This window comes from Pteropus alecto, unplaced genomic scaffold, assembly GCF_000325575.1.
Source record: "Pteropus alecto unplaced genomic scaffold, ASM32557v1 scaffold42, whole genome shotgun sequence".
Taxonomy (NCBI): Eukaryota; Metazoa; Chordata; class Mammalia; order Chiroptera; family Pteropodidae; genus Pteropus; species Pteropus alecto.
In genome coordinates, this window is record NW_006434825.1 from 1,054,761 (window position 1) to 1,074,108 (window position 19,348).

A 19,348-nucleotide genomic window follows, 5' to 3' on the forward strand; every position below is an offset into this window, starting at 1 on the left:
AAGATTTCTCTGTGCATACAGAAGAATGTTCATTTGGCATTTCTTTGGTAGGTAATTATTCAAATATCTGATCAAGTCCCTCTGGGATCTTATTTGTATTAGCCCAGATTTAGCTTGTTTCTCTGGATAATGTCATTCTAGACCTTGTCCCAATTTCCATTCAGGATGTTCAAACTGGGCTTTGATGTCCAAGTCTAGATAAAGTCTAAGTGTTTACTAGAATGCAGTCCTCATTAGGGTTCTAGGTCACTAAGAAAACTTACAGGGGAACTCGCTGTTTTAAGGAGTTGAGCATATTAAAGCAGGCGCAAGCGGCTTTCTTCCTACCTCAGGGCGATGATCTCGATTAGGTTTTGGTTCCTCTGGTCCTTTCCAAACCAAGCATGGATGGCTCTATGTTTCATCTCTCATTCTATTATTTTGAATGTCTCATTAGTAAAACTTTCCAAACTCCTATTTTTCTCGAGCACTTAAAAATCACCAAGTGGAATTGTGGCAGCACCTGACAAGTCTCCTATAGGGCCTGAGGTCACCCACTGGGTGAGGCTGGGCTGAGGCCTGGGGATGCTGCTGAGGGTCTAAGTGAGGCAAGAGAGAGGCTGGAGGGCCAAGAATCCTTGGACAGAAAGAATGTCAACCTGACAGATGAGGGTGGCACATTGAAGGGCAAGAGGAAGACTTTAAGTCAGAATAAGATCTGGCTACATTTGGACAAGTATGTAGAACTTTGGCTACCCAGGGAGGCTTTCCCTAATTTTTAGCTTAGTTCTTTTTTTCTGGGCATTGCCCTTATTGAGAAATTTACTTGTGCTTCCACTTTGTGCTGTAGTTTAGGGGCTCCTGAGAAGCAACGTAGGGAAGGAAAACAGAGGGGCTGTGAGGAAGGGCAGAACAGGGTAGTCCCTGTACCACAGGAACACTTGCCCTATGCCAGGCGAACTGGGATGCTGGAGCCATGAGTCAATGCCATGCTCTTGATGCCCAGGCTAAACTCTGCCTGAGTTCTATTAGCCAGTCATGTGATATAATAATTCCACTGGAACTTACAAGGCACTGTTCTAAGAGTTCAAAGTCCCTTTGGGGGCATCTCTTTTTATCCTGATCATATGCATGCACATCAAGGATCATTTTCTTCTGTGACCTATGGAGAATCCAATCAACAGAGAGATTGTGTTTGGTCAGGTCTGGAGATTTGGTATCTGAAGGCTCCAATATGTCTCCCAGGTGAGGATAGTTGGAACACTGGGTGGAAAATATAAAGCAGGAAGGAGGGCTGGAGACTATCATTCCTTCCTGTAAGCTGGGAACAATTTCAAATACAGGATGTGGTGAGGATGAGGTAATGTATGTAAAATGCCAACAGAAATTTATGGTTTTCCTGAATCTATGATCAGATCAAATATAAATAGCTGGATCATTTATTTCCTTTTAATGAATAACTGGCTCTTCAACATTGTATAGAAATCCTATGGGTATGATGAGTTGTTATTTGGAGTTTGATGGATCTTCACTCTTTACTAGTCCTGAAAACTCAGCTTCATAACTTGTTGGCTAAGGCTCTTTGCCTGGGACCCTGTTAATCAATCCATGAGCCAACCATTCCCTGGCCCTTTTCCTCATCCTGTTTTGCCTGAATTTCCACTGCACCAATCTAAACATCAATGCTCTGTGGAGTAATATCATGCTTTTCATACTGATTTGGTGTCATCTTGAGGTATTACAGAAAATTTCACTTTTCAAGTTCAATCTCTCAGATCAAAACTACTGTATATCTTCTTGAGCATGGTCTTAGGATAAATTCCAGTATCCAGTGTAAGAAGTAAAAATAGAATCATTTTCCTTTTTCCTAGGAACTGAGAACATTAGAAGACTTTTTTTTAAATACTCCAGCTTTGCCACTGGGCATTGCTGCCTAAATGGGGGGATTAATATCTAAGGTCCTTTCTAATTCTGTCATTTTAGCTTAGTTAACTTGCCTACAAACATCCCTAGAGACTCAAAATGATGAATTGTTCTGTCACAGATTTGAGATCAGATTTGCTCTGGATCCTGAACTTCGTAGTGTGAAATTAAAAAAAAAAAAAATCTAAATGAATTTGAACTTGTACATGTCAAAAGTTGCTGACAGTAAAAATCCTAAAGAGATTAATTTTTTTTTTCACATATGGCTATGAAGACTCAACCTTCTTTACTAACACATACAACATATACACTTCTTAAAGAACCCAAAGGCTTTTCAGCCTTGACACTGTTGGCATTTGGGGCTAGGTAATTCTTTGCAGTGGGGCTTTTTTTGTATATATAAGATGTTTAGCAGTATATCCCTGGCCCCCACCCACTAGAAGCCAATAGTAATCCTGAGTTGTGACAATCAAGAACATCTCCAGACACTGCCAAGTGCCAAGACAGCAAAACTGGCCCAGTTGAGAATCACTGTTTAGGTAATTATAATTCTAGAATTCATTGCCTTTGCAGCTTCTCTAATGGCTTTACTTACAGAGCAAGCAGAAACCTTGGCACAGAGGTGAAAGAAATGTGGGAGATCTGCTTGTTTCATCCTGGAAAACACAAGTGCGCTGGGTCTAAAGCCCTATGGTGCTCTCAGTTTTGTCTTGGTCCTTCATAGTCTTCTGGTGCTACCTGAGTTCACTCTAGAATGAATTGACAAGACTATTTTTCTCCAAGACTCCCTCTCTCATAGTTACAGTAGGGCCTATTTAGCCAGCACCAGGAAGAGCTGTTGGCATTCTCTCATCCCTCTTTCAGGAGAATGTGCATTCTTGTTTGGCAAGATGTTTAACACAATTCTAAGATGTTAAGTTAATGTATTTACATTTAATGACATTATTAGGAATTCTCTACTGTTTAAGCAGTACTCTCTTCACATTCGCTGCTTGTGCTAAATCGGTGTGAATGTTAAGAGGCAGTCAACACTATGTACGATGCTCCTTAGTAACCACTGGCAAACCATTACTTCACAAAAACACATGAAAATGACTTTTTCTCCCATTTAGCTCAAAACTACAGACCTTTCTTCCCTGTGAATATTTTAAAAAGAAACAATTCATTTGCTTATTAAAACTTGAGGACAGCTCACTTGAAAACATACTGTAAAGTCTTATTTTCAGCACTATAGGAAGGTTATGATTATTCACTTAACCACTAAATGTGAAAGCAGTGTTAGCCATTTCATTTGTTTTAATGTGCATGTGCTCTGAAGAAAACTAGTAATTTCTCAATGAAACATTTAATTTGGGATAAATACCACTGGTCCTGATAGTAGTCACTGGTTTTGATACTCTTTACTCTGTGAAGGCTTAGTTCTGAGGCTATTCACCCAAATCCTCTTGACTGATTACTCTAATGTAATTTCAGGAAAAAGGAATGTCAGCTTATAATTATGGTAGCTATTTATAAAACTTTAAATCTGAAGAGTTACTACTTAGGCACATATATCATTAGAGAATAGTGATTTAAATGGTTTTAAAATACACCACATCTTTCCCAAAAAAGTGAAAAAGAAACTGATACCAGCTTATGATTCATTAATAGTACTAGACTCTCAAATATAGCCTAATAAAAATGACCATAAACTAAGACAATATAGAGTAAATAATTCCTAAAGCATAGTTTGCCAAAGTTTGGTTTCTCAAAAATGTTATATGAAATCTTATTTTTAAGTTTTACTTTTTAAATAGGGAAAAGTTATTGAGGAGCATTTTAAGGTTAAATATCCTCAGATGCATTGCATTCTGCAAAATTTTTATTGCAGCTCGAGCTCTACACTTTCTGAAGTCACTAAATTTCTCATTACAGCATGGTAGAGGGATCAGTTTCAAATTTGGTCCTAAGAAGCAACATGTTTGAGATGCAATCATAAAACCGAATATTGCACCCAGGACTTGGAAAAAGCAGTGGATCACCAGAAAGCAGAGTAAAAAGCTGCAAGCAGAAACAGTAAGAAGATGACAGGCTTGTAACAAGGGCTTATTGACACATACTGTGCTACTACACTCATTCTTTTAGGCAAAAAATAAAATAAAATAAAATTGTTCACTTTGAGGTAACATATGTACTTTTGAGAGTAAAAAAATTGCCATGGAAATACATTTTTTCAAAATTTTTTTGATTTTCTGAAATAACTATTTCACTGATAAACTAAGAGTATCACTTGTTTTAATTTTTGTTGCTTTTCCTTATGTATGTCCTGTTAACTTGCTTGAGAGCAAAGTACCAAAAATTAATGGAAGAGCCCTGCCAAGTTTGTCCTATGCTAACTTTCACTATTTTTGAATCTGTGGATTTAGAACAAAATTACAAATGTGTTTATCACTAAGGCAATGTAAAATTTAGTTTTTTTCTTAAGTTTGTTGAAAGAACTGAATGAATATTGGTACACCTCCAGTCAAGTATTATAAACAATGCTTTTATACATTCACATAGTTTGGGCACTTGTTCCTTTCAAACATTAGTTTTTTTAAATGTAGTACTCGCATTTGTTAATGTTTGAGACTGACAACCTGAGAATCATCACCATTTGCTCTTTAGCCTACCTCCCTTGGCATGTAAACAACATATCAGTGAATCTGCTAATAAATATAGTTCATGCAACTGAGATTTCTTTGGATGTAAATGTTGTAAAACAACGGTATTTAGTAGACTATCTTCTTAGCCATAAGAGCATTATACTAGTCAACATCTTGTTGAAGAAACTGTATTAAAATTCATTTAAGAAAGTGTTTTAGATGTTGGCAGTATGGATGAAGCCAAAAAATTGGCATGTCCTCTCCTAATGTCGAATCGATGAATCAGTGGCACTTTAACACACTTCAGATGAGGACACACACACATAGACTGTGAGATATAAGGAAAATAAAACTGCATAATACTTGAGACTTCAGTCTTGATCCATAAATTCCCCCAAATTACATGTTCTTCTTTAAGAGCCTTCAGAGGACAAGTTTGAGAAGCACCAATTTAAATACACTAGATAGTAAGTGCTCTTTTGAGTCATTAGACCGCAGGTTTGGACTGGAATTGAGATAGACATTCTAAAATTAAGGCCATAAAGGATAACATGAAAATATCACCCTGCCATTTGCCACTATTAATGAAACAACGCAACTTCACATCTAAACTGACACTGATAGATTTTTCTTCCCATCAAAAGTAGCTTCGAACATCACATGGTGTTTCAGGTAAGTCGACAAAAATTTTATTTTTCTTTTATGGCAAGGGAATCAGAAGCAGTGATTTGGTTTTCCTGCAAATTAGTGACTAAGCAAAGGACTACTTATATTCTAACCTTTCTTTTATGCTCTTAAACCAGAACCACATTATTTACAAAGAAAAGAGTCACCCCATTATAAAATGGTCACATCTGATGACTGCATAAATTAGAGTAATTTCCTTTGAATAAATTTTCCAAAAACTTAAATCCTAAGGTGTATAGTTTTTATCAAAATAAAAACTTTACATCAAAATAGAAACTTCGGTAATGGAGTATCTTTTCATTTTCTATTAGTAAAATTGTTAACATGGTTTCATGACCAAAGGTAAAACAATAATGAAAATAACTAGGCACAATCATTTCATGATGTGACTTTCAGAAGATGATGAGTGTGAAAAATTAAGGCCAACAACATAAGTCACATTATGAGTAGGTAGAAGAATTCACAAAAAGAGGTAGAATTCTTACTTCTCTTTAATCACTGAATTTGTTTTTACAAATAATCTTAGAACAATTCAGGTAACTAAGGTTTTGGGGGAAACAGTTCTTACTTCTACATGAAGAACTATTACATGCTCCATTTTTCTGTAAATAACTCTATTGGCTGGATAAACAAACACTGTCACAGAAACAAACAAACAAAAAAATTAAAGCCATAGATCGCTGCATTTATATTTACAAAAAGCCATAAACAAACATGCATTTCTCTTTTACTAAGAGGACTTAAATAGATGTTTGAACATTAAGGCAGTGACGATTCCAAAACATAATGAAATTCTAAGTTAAGGCTTTATGTTTGTTTTGAAACTCATATTCAGAGGCAACTGTGACCAAAGCAAAATTTATCTACCAGGTTGGGTTCGATTGCTCAAGATACGCTATTTGTCCATTACCAACAATTCTTCCATGGAACAGGAATTAGCAACACCATCAATTACATAAATTATTATTAGTCCCCTCTTCAGGTTTTGAGGATTTAGCCTTCAGCGGCACAAGCATGTGCCACTGAAGAGAGCATTTTTTTTGGTAAACTTAGACAACCTACAGGCTACACTGATTTTAACTTGTCTTAAAGTTGGCCAATGATCAAGAATTCAGGATATCCTAAATACAGAAAACCCCAAAAGCATCTTGAACCATGCTCCCATCTCAAAACACAGATGTTCTTAATTATCGAAGCAGTTGCCTTTTACTAGTTTTCTTTACAGACTGGTTGGTATTACCCTCTCTAAACAAATAAATAAAGCAACAAAATGCAGAAGATGGATCTATTCTATAACTGCTATCCTCAAGGCACAAATAATATTCTTTCTAGACCAATGTCTTTCCTTATTCAAGGAAATGATGAAAGGTGTATGAAAAGATTTGCTTTAAAATAATTGATTGCACTCTTCCCTTTCAAGCTTATGCACTGAAATTTAGGGTGAAGAATGTCCTTTTTTCTTTCCATTATTATTTTTATTAACATTTATAGTGACAAAACTCAGGTCTAGCTGTGGGTACACTTTGACGAACAGCTCCGGAGCACTACCCTGGCCTACTGTAGAGAGTGAGAGGGGATGTTTGTAGGGTATACTCCAGTATGAGCTAACAGGCATGATTCCACAACCCAGTGTGTCCACAGTGGGCATGACTGTTATTTAATCTAGAAGGACCAGTATTTACACTAAGTGCTTGCTGCTACCACTTTAAGCAGTAATTTTACAGTAACACACGCCTTGTGAGGAAAGTACTATATACTTATATTGGTGTCAATAATAGTTCATGTAGAGAAGGGATGAGAATAAGTACATGAAAACTATCTGAAAAGCTAAAGGCAGATGTAGTTTTCCTTTGTGTCTTCAAGTAAGAAAAGATGTTAAAGGAGATGAAGCTGCAGGCAGCATGAGTCTCAAACCATCTAAGCATTGGTGTTTAAATCTGACGGTACAGCATCAGATTTCTTTAGGTGTTACTATCGGGAAACAGGAATTTCTAACAAGTACTGTCAAAAATATTTTAGGTGCAATTTATGTAAGTCACACTTCGAATAAAATATTTTGAAGATTTCAAAAGTTTTTACCCTTGTACCTGTTAAGCTTGGCTTCAACTAAATGGCTAGATGGGTTTTAAAGGCGTGAAATTCCTTTTCTTTAAAGATGGAAAGACTACATGTAAAAGGGCAAATGTAGACAACACAATACAATCTTTTTATATCATCATCTTACACTTTATGATACACTCACATTTATACACAAATTTCATGTTTACAAGTACAAAAGGCAAAGAACCTCAAAGAATCGAAGCAACGGAATATCAACTACATTCAACAGAGTTAATACTGTTTGTTGTCTCCATTCTCCATTTTCTAGATCCAGGAGGAAATGGTAAACACCATCCCACATGTGGACTCCTCTTCTAGAAGTTGGAAACTGTGTGTAGTTCTGCACATGTCTGGGTTTCTACAGAGCTGAACTGAGATTCCATCGTGTTCCAGGCCAAATCGGCCAGAAGAAAGTCATCCATTGCTGTTTGGGTTTCATTGCTGGTGAAGAATAAGCTCCCCAGGGTTTCAAAGCCAGAATTCATGGTTTGTGTTTCTGTACTGTTCAACTGAACCTTGCTTTCTAGAACAGGCATGTTTTTAGCAGCGGAGATTCCTTCGGTTTGGGTCTCTGTGTCAGATGAATCAGTACTCATGGAAAAGCTGGAGTGTTTCAGAATACTTCCCAGAGGCAGATGAGGGCTACTGTCTAAAAAAAAGTTTAAGTCTGTCTGTGTCTGTGTGTCGAACATTTCAAGGCCTAAGAAATTAGAATTTCCCCTACAACTGTAGGACTGGACAGAGGTGTCTGCGAGTAAAAAGTCAGTTTGGGTCTCTATGTCTAGTGATTCTAAGACTGGCTCAGTAGTCATGGTGCTAAGCTCACTCTCTTCAGTTTGAGTCTGGATATTTGAGGCTGAAAAGAACTCTTCAATATCAAAATCAATTGCGGGATTCTGGGTTGGGCCAGATGCGAGCTGGGTGTCAGGTCCAGTACTCGTGTCAGACAGAAGACTACGATTGTCCAGTGTCTGACCAGGCATATTACTTGATAGGATGTTTTCTAAATCACTTAATAAATCTATAGTTTGGGTCTGGTTATCTGTCATGTTCTGTGAAGGAAGTATACTGTTTTGTGCACAAAAGTTTATAATTGGTGCAGATTTCTCAATATCTTGATTTAAAGTCTTGGGATGGTCCTGAGGTAACAAGCCATGAGTTACAGTCTCTGCTACTAAGCTGTTGCTTATAATATTGTCTGTAGAAACATCGTATGACGAATGGACACTCTCAAAAATGTCTCCACACATTACAGCTTGGTTCATCTGTACTCGGTCATCTGTCGGATTTTGCATTCCACTGGTTTGAGTTTCTCTGGAGATCCCACCTGACTGGAAACAGGCATCTAAAAACACATCAGTCTGAGCAGCTATAGATGAAGTTACCTTAGAACTGGGCAAAAACGTTTGAGTATGAACACTAATGGGAAGAGAAACTTGAGAACCAAACGTCAAATCAGTTTGAGAACAAGATGATACAGAGGAATCAGGGCTCACCCACTGTGCAGAAGGTATAAAGTGTTGCATGGCATAAGACAGATCTGTCTGAACATTGATTGAAGAAATGCTGTTCTTTTGACATGTGTTTCCTAGTTCTTGTAGAGGATTAGTCAGACTTTTACCCAAGTTCACTTGAACACCTGTACTAATTGGCTCAACAGCAACAGGATTTCCAATTTTTGAAAGAGGGAGGCTCTCCTTAAGAGAGCAGGCCTCTGAATCAAGGCCGAGGATCAGAGTTCCTATTGACAAGGGCAGTAAGTGCACAGCACCCGGGGCAGAGCCCTGATGATCGACACCTAACACCACAGGCTGGGCCGAGGAGTCAGCTGTAGGCACAAAGACAGGCATGGGGGAAAACTGCATGACAGGTAGTTTAACCAAAGCCACTTTAGGCTTTGGTAAAAGCAACTTCTGAGGATATTTTGGAGCTGATGATGTAAGAGTTTGCTTTCTGGCATTAGAGCCACAAGAATCTTCAAAGGAAGTGACTAGCTTTATTTCTGAAGTTTCTAATTCTTGAGTGTCTGGTCTTGGGGTTGGTTGGTTGCTCAATGAGTCAATGGTCTTACCGGATAACTTCTGGTTGTGCAGGCAGTTTTCCATTTTCCTTTTCTTACTAGGTGGATCCCTGAGAACAACAACAATGAATAGAGAAAGTAGTCAGATTCAACCCAGTGAAGAAAAACCCCTTCTTTTGCAACCATTTGAAGAACTGGGCCTACTATATAGTAGGTATAAGTTCAGGAACACAAACAAGGAAGGTGGAAGCATACCTATTTTTTGTGGGGGTAGGTTAAGCTCTAAGTATGAGAATTCAACTTAGATCTGCAAGCATAAGGAAGCTAACAGATTTGATCATTTCTAAAGTAGGAAACTATTACCCCAAATATAAATTTGACCTTTAAAATGAAGTACAGTTTCATGATAAGGGACCCTCAAAAGGAGCTGGCAGAAAGAATAAGGAAGAACTGGGTCAAGTAGACATGGATCCTTTACTAGTACTGCTGCCATTTCCGAAAGTTCTCTTCTTCTACGTCACATCTTCTCTCCATTATTCCTCCTTTATTCCTACACTAACAACTTTCCAGGAAGTTTCATTTGAAACTCTTCCCACTATTTCTTCCTCTTTACCTATGTTCTGCAGGGATCTCATGGCCAGTTCGGTAGATATGGGACTGTAATGCAGTTCTACTGGCATAAGGACAGCCACACGTGCACTGGAAGGTCTTGCCACAATCCTCTGCATGTCTTTTCAAGTCCCATTCAGTACCATACGAATTGCTGCACTTACTACATTTATGCTTCTTTTCAGCGTGCATTTTCATAAAGTGCTAGGAAGAAGACAAAGGGATCAGAATGAAAAACTGCAACTGCTCAAAACATTTCAAAGACCATCAATATACCCAGATTAACAATGATTTTACATGCTAAAACACAGCAGTCCAAATCAAAAGAATGTAAAAGCAGGCCAACAGTAGTCATATGCTTCTTCTATAACTTTGGCTTTGTGAAGTGAGGTGACTGTTTTGGAAACAATCCACGGTACCCAGGCTTTAGGTTCTGATCTACAAATAAGTGCTGCAGGCAGAAAAAAAGTCTTTGCAAAGCATTTCACAAGACCCCTTCCGGCAAACCCTCAGGGAAGTATTTCAGCTCCAAATCTCCTCCTGTCCTGGATATCCTCTTTTCCCTGTTGTTGGGCTCCTCCCTCCTCTTAAGGTAGCCCCTTCAGAAACTCTTTTCCCAAATTGTGTAGTTTCTTACTCCCTTGGGAGAACATTTCCTTTGTGCCTTTGCTTGTCTGACCTCGGAGGCATACAGATTCACACAGAAGATCTGGATGTATACATTTTCTCATTCTTTAAATTGGTCTTCTCTTTTTCTCCAAATCTACTGCTGGATATATATCTTCCCCTCCAGAACAAACCACATCTCCTTCACTTGCATTACACTGTACTCACTTTTTTCAATTGGGAGACTCCTGGGTGGCTGCCCTTACAAGCAACTTTCTGCTCAATTCTCTAGTTACGTTTGGCAAATAATTAGAATGCACGTTAAGTTTATATCATCTGCATTTCATCCGCATAGAATTATACTTAAGACAAGTAAAATACCTGTTTTACGAGAGAAAATTGAGAAAATGGTCTGTCAGGGCCTCTAGGGCATCCTTCAATTGGACAACAGTAGAATTTCGGTACGGTTTTCAAGTCTTTTCTTATTGTAGGATTTACTATGCCATCCTGCAAAAGAAAAATTACTTTAAATAGTTATTAAAAAAAAAAAACTAATAGGATGGGCTGAGTGTGAAAATAAAGAATGACTAAAGATGGGAACAAAGGATCTTTTTAGGGAGATAAAAATGTTCTAAACTGGATTGTGATGACAGTTACACAACTATGTAAATCTACTAAAAATAACTGAATTATTCACTTAAAATGGGTAAATTTTATGGTGTGTAAAGTATAGCTCAAACTATGTTGTTTAAAAATCTTCTATCCATTCCTTTAAAACTCTTCATTCTAAACTTAAAATCTCTGCACTTTGTGGATGAAAAAGGGGTTCTGTAATAATCTAACTGAAAATAACCTCACAGGGTGATAGGATCATAAATTCTTAACTGGGAAGATCATGGTAGTCCCACCTGAGGCCTCTAACTTCTCTAGTAAAAGGTGCTTTGCCTCGGACAATCTCTGTCTGTTTTTGTGCATTTAGGTTAACACACCTTTGAAATGCCTTTTTCAGATCCTTCAGAAGCATAATCACCCTCAAGAAAGTATATAATCTTATTAACTATCATGTAATCCAATCATGAAGATTTCCCAGCTTTGCTTTCTCTCACATTCATGTAATCTTCCTTATGTTCCCTCCTTAATGCCAAATGTATGAAAGAAACTGCAAACTCATTCTGGGAAGCATTTTTCTCAGTCTGTCAAGAGTTTGCTTCTAGGCATGACTTCTGTTGGGCTCAGATAAACTCCAATAAGCTCATAAAATTTTTCTACAGGTTTGGATGTTCTTACATCAACACCTTAAAGCCAGCTTCTCTATTTGTGATATATTTACAGTTTCTCAGGCTCAAGATTTATCATTCTTAAGTCTTCTCTTTTATCCTACCTGTGTCTTGGTGTAAGCTCCTGGAAAAAACCTCTTTTGACTATACTCTAGGCCTTTCTGATAAATAGCACTGTGATTTTCCCTGATCATCATACTGCCCCTTCGAGTAGCTAAAGCTAGTTGACACAACTTTTATATATCAGCTTGAATACAGGCACCATGCTGTTTGAAATCTAATAATTATAATAGCCAGTACTAACATAGCTTTTACTACTGTGCCAGGCAGGCCTTGTTCTAAGCACTTTATATATAATAATCCTTTGTTATTAAGAATGTGATTGACTTTTTTGGCTGCAAGTTTTAAAATAATTGGTGAGTTAATTTAGCTTGAAGTGCTCAATCTTGTTGTCCTTGATGACATACTTTGTTGACATACTCAGGTGTGAGACTCCTTCTCATCAGGACCCTTCCAGCTGGCCCTAAAGAAAGGTGTGGGGTGATGGACCTCTCTATAGATCACTAGAAACAACAGGACATGCACTCAACCCTCAGCTGCTGCTGCGGCACCTAGATGTTCTGGTCCTTTAGTGTTCTGATGAGAAAGGATTCATTGCTTTTGGAACATGCCCACCTATCTTCTTTCCCATCAGTGTGTATCTAAAGAAGTTAGAACTTAATAACTATGTGGTTAAGACTCCTTCCTTGTTTTCCCACTAAATCTCAAGAGGAACATGTTGATCTTGTTGAATCTGTGTCCACTCAGAGGGGAAAAGAAGCCATTCTTGTTTTAAACAACATAATTTATCTTTCAATGATATCAAATTCAGTCAGTTATTGCTCCATGCCTTCCACACTGGTCTATTCATTTATAATCCTCCCATACTACACTCTCTAGATACTCATATTCATTTGTTTTATTTAAGTGGTCTCATAAATAATTTTCCTTCCTCTTCTAATGTTATAACAAATTTGACATGCCCCAAGTTATTTGTATATGTCATCTATTACTTAAAAAAAAAAAGTATGTAAAATAAAATCCCAATCATTATGCCTCCAATCTACCATTATATATTTTTCTGTTCCCTTTTCATATACTACCCTACTCAGCCTAACATTCTTCCTACTTCCAATTTCACCTTCTATAGCCATTCTTGAATGATTGCCCTTCTTTGAGGGCCCAGTCTGTCCCACATCCTCCTGTTTCCCATCAGGCAAAATGCAATGGTGGAAAGAACAATGTGGCTGTGAGCCATTTCTACCACTGATTAGAAATGTAGCCTTGGATAGGGACTTTAAACTCTGAGCCAGTTTACTCATTTCCAAAACAGAAGTTAATTCTCAGGGTTATCTTGTATTAGATTAGCATAGGGCCTAGCCCAGATCACATTAATAAAAAGCATTCCCTTGTGCACAGTTCATCACTCAGATCTAAAGATCTAATCCTTGTCTGAATTCTAGGATAGTACCTAATTTAAGCTATTTTATCTACTATCACTTTCTTCTAGAGTTCCAGTCTCAACTAAATTCTTTAGGAGCAGAAACTATTTTATGTATCTTTTGGTATTCATGCTTAAAGAAGGAAGCAATCATACACTAAATGCAAAGCATTTTTAGAAAGGCATCTAGTTTAGGGCAGAGGTTCTCAACCCTGGTGGCCTGTGAAAAGCCAATCACTTGAGGCACTTAAAGAAAAACATCTATGCCTGGCCCCAACCTCAAGTATTCTAATTAGTTTTAGATGGGGATAAGGAATCTATATTTGGTCTTAGAATCTCCCCAGATGATCCCAATATGCAGCCTTAGCTTAAAAACCACTGGGGTAGTGTTTAAATCCATGGATTCTAGAATATGGACTGCCATAGTGAATTCTCTACTTTGCCCCTTTTCCATGACCTTGAAAAAATTAACTGTCTTGGTGTCTTTACCTGTAAGGTAGGCATAATAGCAGGACCTACTTCAGGGTTGTTTAATTAATAATGTATAGGGCTTTGAATAGTGCTAATCACATAATCAGTTATTTGCTGTAGAGATTTTTGTTTCTTTTGCTTTTTGCCAACCAACTTAATGCCAATAAGCTAATCTAAGCTAGTGTTTTACATTAAATACTGTCCTTGTACAAGCCTATTGAAATGTCTTTTGTTAAAACACTGGCATCTGCTAGCTTTAATGACCACTGACACTGTCTCTCATCACCAAACTCATCGCATTCATCAGTTCACCTAGCATTTATTTAATGAACTAATTTTAATTAACTTATATAGTTTTCCATCTAGTGTTATCAGTGAGAGAAAATGAAATGTGAGAATATTAAAGAAGACCCTAAAATCCTTCATTCACTTGACCATTATTAAATTCTTCTTAGTTATATGTCAGGGAGATGGCCCTCTTCTATGTTCCAGGCTGTCAGCTGTTCCATGAACTCTTCCTACAGGGGCACTACAAAATTCATCCTCACTTCTAATACAGCTTCAATTCTGCTTAGCAATTCTTTTATTATCCTTTTTCAAACTCCCTATCAAGTTCTTGTATACCTATTCACTTCGCTTTTTAAAATATTAATAAACTTTATTTTTTAGAGAAGTTTAAGGTTCACAATAAAATTAAGTGGAAAGTAGAGTTCCCATATACCCCCTGTACTCAAACATGTATAGTGTGTTCCATACTAACATCCCCCATCAGAGTGGTACCTCTGTTATAACTGATGAACCTTCACTGACATCACTATCACATAAAGACCATAGTTTATATTAAGAGTTCACTCTCAGTGTTGTACATTTCATGGGTTTTGACAAATGAATAATTACAGGTATCCATCATTATAGTGTCATACAGAGTATTTTCACTGCCCTAAAAATCCTGTGTTTTGCTGATTCATAACACTTTTTTCCTTAAATCCTGGTAATCACTAATCTTTATACTGTATCCACAGTTTTGCCTTTCCCAAAATGTCATACAGTTGGAATCATGCAGTATGCAGCCTTTACAGATTGTCTTCTTTTACTTGGCAATAAGCATCTAACCTTCCTCCACCTCTTTTCATGGCTTGATAGCTCATTTTTTTCCAGCACTGAATAACATTCAATTGTCAGGAAGTACTACAGTTTATCCACTAACCTCCTGAAAGACATCTTGGTTGCTTCCAAGTTTGGACAGTTATTCACTCTCTTTTTAAATGTCTTCTATCACCTCCTTGCCTTTCTTTTCTCACTGCTAACATATTATTCAAGTTCTCCTGACTCTCTGTTTGAACTTTGTCATACACCTCTTAATTAATTTCTAGACCTTCAATCTCTTTTATTTACACTTTGCCAGACTTGTCTTTCTAATGTATAGCTCTGATTATGTCATTACCTCACTCAAACATTTTCAACAGCACCCCAATACTACTCAAGTCCAAATTTCTTTAGCTTGGGACATTCAAAGTCCCTTACTATGTAACTTCAAACTACCTTGGATCTTTTCTGTTATGCATTTCTCTGTTGGAGCTAATGGAACTACTTAAAATTTCTCAAACCTTTTTAAGGAAAGGAATATATTTGTATTTAATGTTACATTTGGGAATGTTTCGAACAAGGTAATGTTCAGTAAAAACTCGTGGCATTATATTAAATATGTTCAAGTGGTCAAGTAAGCCAAAACTGTATCACATACCAGGATGGGAAACTGAAGATAGTCACATTGGACATCAACAATCTCCTTGCTGCCGTGGTTATAGGCATGTGGCCAATAAACTGACACTGTTCCCTCTCTGGCTTTCTGAGGGTCGGCTCCTCAGCATTCACCATCACCACCTCTCTACCAAGTTTCTGGGCCTTCTTCTCATTCTCGTTCTGAGACACTAAGCTCAAAGGGTAGGTTGGCTGAGATGAGAATAGGGGAGATAAGAAATGACGATGGCACAATAAAACATAAATTGCAGTGAGAAAGTGATGTTTTTATTTTGAAGTTCTACATACAGTTAAGAACAAAATTTATCAGACTTTTTGTACTCTATCTTTTGTATGTATAACTGAAAAAAAAAAGAACACAAAAAATGCTTCATGTTTTGTGTACTTTTTTGGGGTACCTGTGTATGATACATTTTAAGTAAAAGGATTTGAAAAAGAACCCAGGAGAGGAAACAATAAAAAAAAAAACAAGATGGAAAAAAGTAAACATATTGAAGAGAAAAGCAAGAGGAAGGACACAAATGAAGATGATAGGGTAAAGGATTCTAAGAATCCCTGCAAAAATTGGAAAAAAAGGCAGTATAGCTACTCTAGCACCTGACGGCCTTCACAGAAAGCAATCAAGAAAACTAGTTTGCTTTGTTGTCTTATTGTAAATTTAAAATGATAAGTCTTTGTACAATATGGTCTATAGAGCAACTTGAAACTGTTTCCTTTGCTTTTAAAAAACCTTCCTGGCAAATCATTAAAAGCAAACTCTTGGACTGAACACAATACAATCCTCTAAACTATGTTTTAAAATGTAAACGTTGCTGAGTAAGAAGTTCGTTAAGGGCTCTGCCATTCCTTTCACTGTTTTCAAACACAAGGAATATAACAATCTCTAACAATCAAGAAATATCTGTTTATTCCTACTCTTCCTTTCCCTGAATCACCACCTTTCATTTCTCTGTAGATCTCCCCTATTGGCAAGGCTGAACTAGGTAGGGTATTTCCAGATTTCCTTACAGGATACGGAATATAGACAAATATCTTAACAACTCACATAAAACCAAGAGGCAGCATGTACCCTATACCTTACAATTCCACTCTTATCCATTATCCTTCAGAAGGGTGTTATTCATTTACATTTAAAAGGAAATAATTGGTTGGGGACAGGGTATCCTGTGAAGAAAAATTAGAATACAATAGAAGCATACAGCAACTAATGGGGAAGGAAATAAAAGATTATCATAATCTAGAAAAAATAACTAGAAAAGGAACTAGAATTATGCAAGTAGCTGTAACCAAGAAAAGGAAAAATGTCCAATGACTATTACACAAATGTGTTAAGCAGATATACTCAGACTAGCTTCAGAGCAGAAAGTAGGTACACAGTTGACAGGTAGTAGAGTTTTTGGCCCAGACTGCTTCCAAAACTATAGGTAGTTCCCGGTCAGCCCTTGTCTCCAGACCTCCTCCTTCCAATACTTTGAGAACATCAAGTGTCAAGAGCAATGTTTGAATTCAAAAGCCTTCTACCTGGGATCCAGACTAAGGGTACAGATTCGCCACATTGGGCCACCACTACTTAGGTATGGCTATTCTGTCACATACGCTGCCTTTGTTCAAGAAAATGAATGCCCTTTCCACCAAGGCAGCAGATGCCCAGGGGCTGCTGGGCACTATGGTTAGAAAGGCAGAATAAAGTAAGAAAGTGAGGCTATTGGATAAGAAAAAAATAACGATGGATCTGGGTGAGGTTAATACCTGCTAAAATAGGTCTTCTAGTGACCCAGGAAGAAAACTTGGAAGAGTCCATTTTTTCATTGTTCAATATTTTCAGTTCAGAAAGGAATCTTATGTACACTGTACTGTCTTCAGACAAATCTAAAAAATGAATCTGACTAGAACTGGAAGAATGATTTCACACAGGTTTTAAGCAAGGGAGGATTACTGATACTCTGAAATGCTATGAAGTCCAAGTCAAAATTTGACTGTCATAGTTTGTATTTGCCTCAAATATATTCCTCCTTCTAAGGCCTATTAATTTTATGTATTGGTATCTTCAGAATTCCTGACTTTTACATATCTTAAAAGCATAATTAGAGATAAACCTATTGTATACATATATCAAACTAATCTTTAAGAATAAGTGCTATCTTTATACTTAACAGTCTTGAGATACAAAGCTCCAGACAGCAATGCCAGAGAAAAGAACAATATATAAACTGTTAAGTGCTTGACAGAGTGATGCTTAGGCCAACACAAGGAGGGTCCTGGTAGGATTGGCAGCTTCATTTGTGCTCAGAGATATAACGCTGCCTCAGCTGTCTACCAGTGAGGGGATGATATTAAAGGTGGGTGATGGCTATTGTGTATGAGCTGAGAACCAAGGGATTAGGCTGTAGGATTTCTACAAATATATACTCATCCACTCAAGTTAAAATATGGTTACAAAAGGAAGAATTTAGTTCAAATTTAGTATGAAAGTGAAGACAGGAGACTGTAGATGATTCTGAGTCCTGGAAGAAACCCTAAGCCATTCTAAGAAAAACTGCAGCCCCACATGCAGGGTCTTCGTCAGCATACCATACCTCTACGTTCATTTTCTGTTTGGGGTCCCTAATCTTCATGAGAATGTTGTTGCTTCTCTGTTATTTGGTGCTAAAAACAGATTACTCTTCATGGGCAACCTACTAGAGACTATAACCTCAAACTTTCTGCTGTTAAATTCTTATCAGAAGCCTGATTCTAAGGAAGTTTCCAAGGAGGATTTACCTGATAGACAGAACATGCAATATGCTAGGTAATTTAAACTTTCTCCTGAATCACTTCGGACCATCAAAAGCTACATATTCACAAAACTGCTTTCAGTGATTTAGGGTTTCAAATTATGTCACTGTCGGCAAAGAAAGACTCAAGTGGTGGAAGGAAACGTTGTACTGTAATGATTGAGAAATTATCATTTGATAGGTCTGGGCGAGGCCGAACATCTGAATTTTTAATAAACTTTCCACAGATGTGGACTAAAGGCTGAAAATCACCGTCCTATTTTACATGAGGTGGAAGGGATGTTCAGACAACTGTCGTGTTATTATACTTGCTCCCTCTTAAAGTTTTCCATTAAGTCTCATTTCTGAGCAAAATGATTTTATCGACACTGTAAAACTTGGAACTGAGGGTGCTTAGCAAGATCTGCATCTTTTTTAACAACGCGACAGGACCTAAACGCCGGAAGGAGGTACTGTGGGCGTGACAGAAAAAAACACCTGCTTTAGAAGCAGAGACCGGGTTTAAATCCCAGTACTACCCAGCCACGTTGCGTAATCTGTTTCTCAGCAACAGAATGAGCACGATATCTGCACCTCACGAAGTTGCTGTGAGAACTAATGAGATGAATGTGTAAAATGCCCGCGCCGCGAAGTAAGGGGCTGACGGCCCCTGCTTGCCCCGGCTTGACAGCCGAGTGGCATGACACAGTGTTTTCCTATTATTAAGCGTTCCCGTTTCCTAGCTCCCACCTTCCCCGGCTGGGACTCCCTCATCGGTTTGGCCCATTTTATGTATTTTTAAGCCCCTTTCGATGCTGGCTAGCGGAAGCTGGATCCACACAGCGCATTCCCGATCCCGGAGCGCGCCGCCCTGGGAGCCGGACCCGCGCCCTCGCCCGGAGCAAGGCGCTTTGTGGCGCCAGGCCTGGGCAGGCGCGGTCTGGTGGCGGGCTCACCTGGAGGCGGTGGCTCTTGACCAGGTGCATGTTGAGCGCGGGGCTGTTGGGCAGGATCTTGCCGCAGCCCCGCACAGTGCACAGGATGTTGGTCCGCACGGC

General features: G+C 38.0%; 1 protein-coding gene across 2 annotated transcripts; it reads right to left on the reverse strand.

Annotated features, from left to right (window-relative positions):
• Positions 1–5,686: 5,686 nt before the first annotated feature.
• On the reverse strand, positions 5,687–19,342 carry ATMIN (ATM interactor). 2 transcript variants are annotated; one of them, XM_006909704.3, is made up of 4 exons: positions 19,247–19,342; positions 10,930–11,055; positions 9,947–10,146; positions 5,687–9,443 (listed from the first exon to the last, which is right to left on the reverse strand). In XM_006909704.3, the coding sequence occupies exons 1-4, from the start codon at positions 19,274–19,276 to the stop codon at positions 7,628–7,630; spliced, it is 2,172 nt and encodes a 723-aa protein (XP_006909766.1). In that variant the 5' UTR covers positions 19,277–19,342; the 3' UTR covers positions 5,687–7,627. The 2 variants fall into 2 exon arrangements, with proteins under 2 accessions (XP_006909766.1, XP_024901110.1); XM_025045342.1 differs by lacking the exon at positions 19,247–19,342 and adding an exon at positions 15,521–15,863.
• Positions 19,343–19,348: the final 6 nt, after the last annotated feature.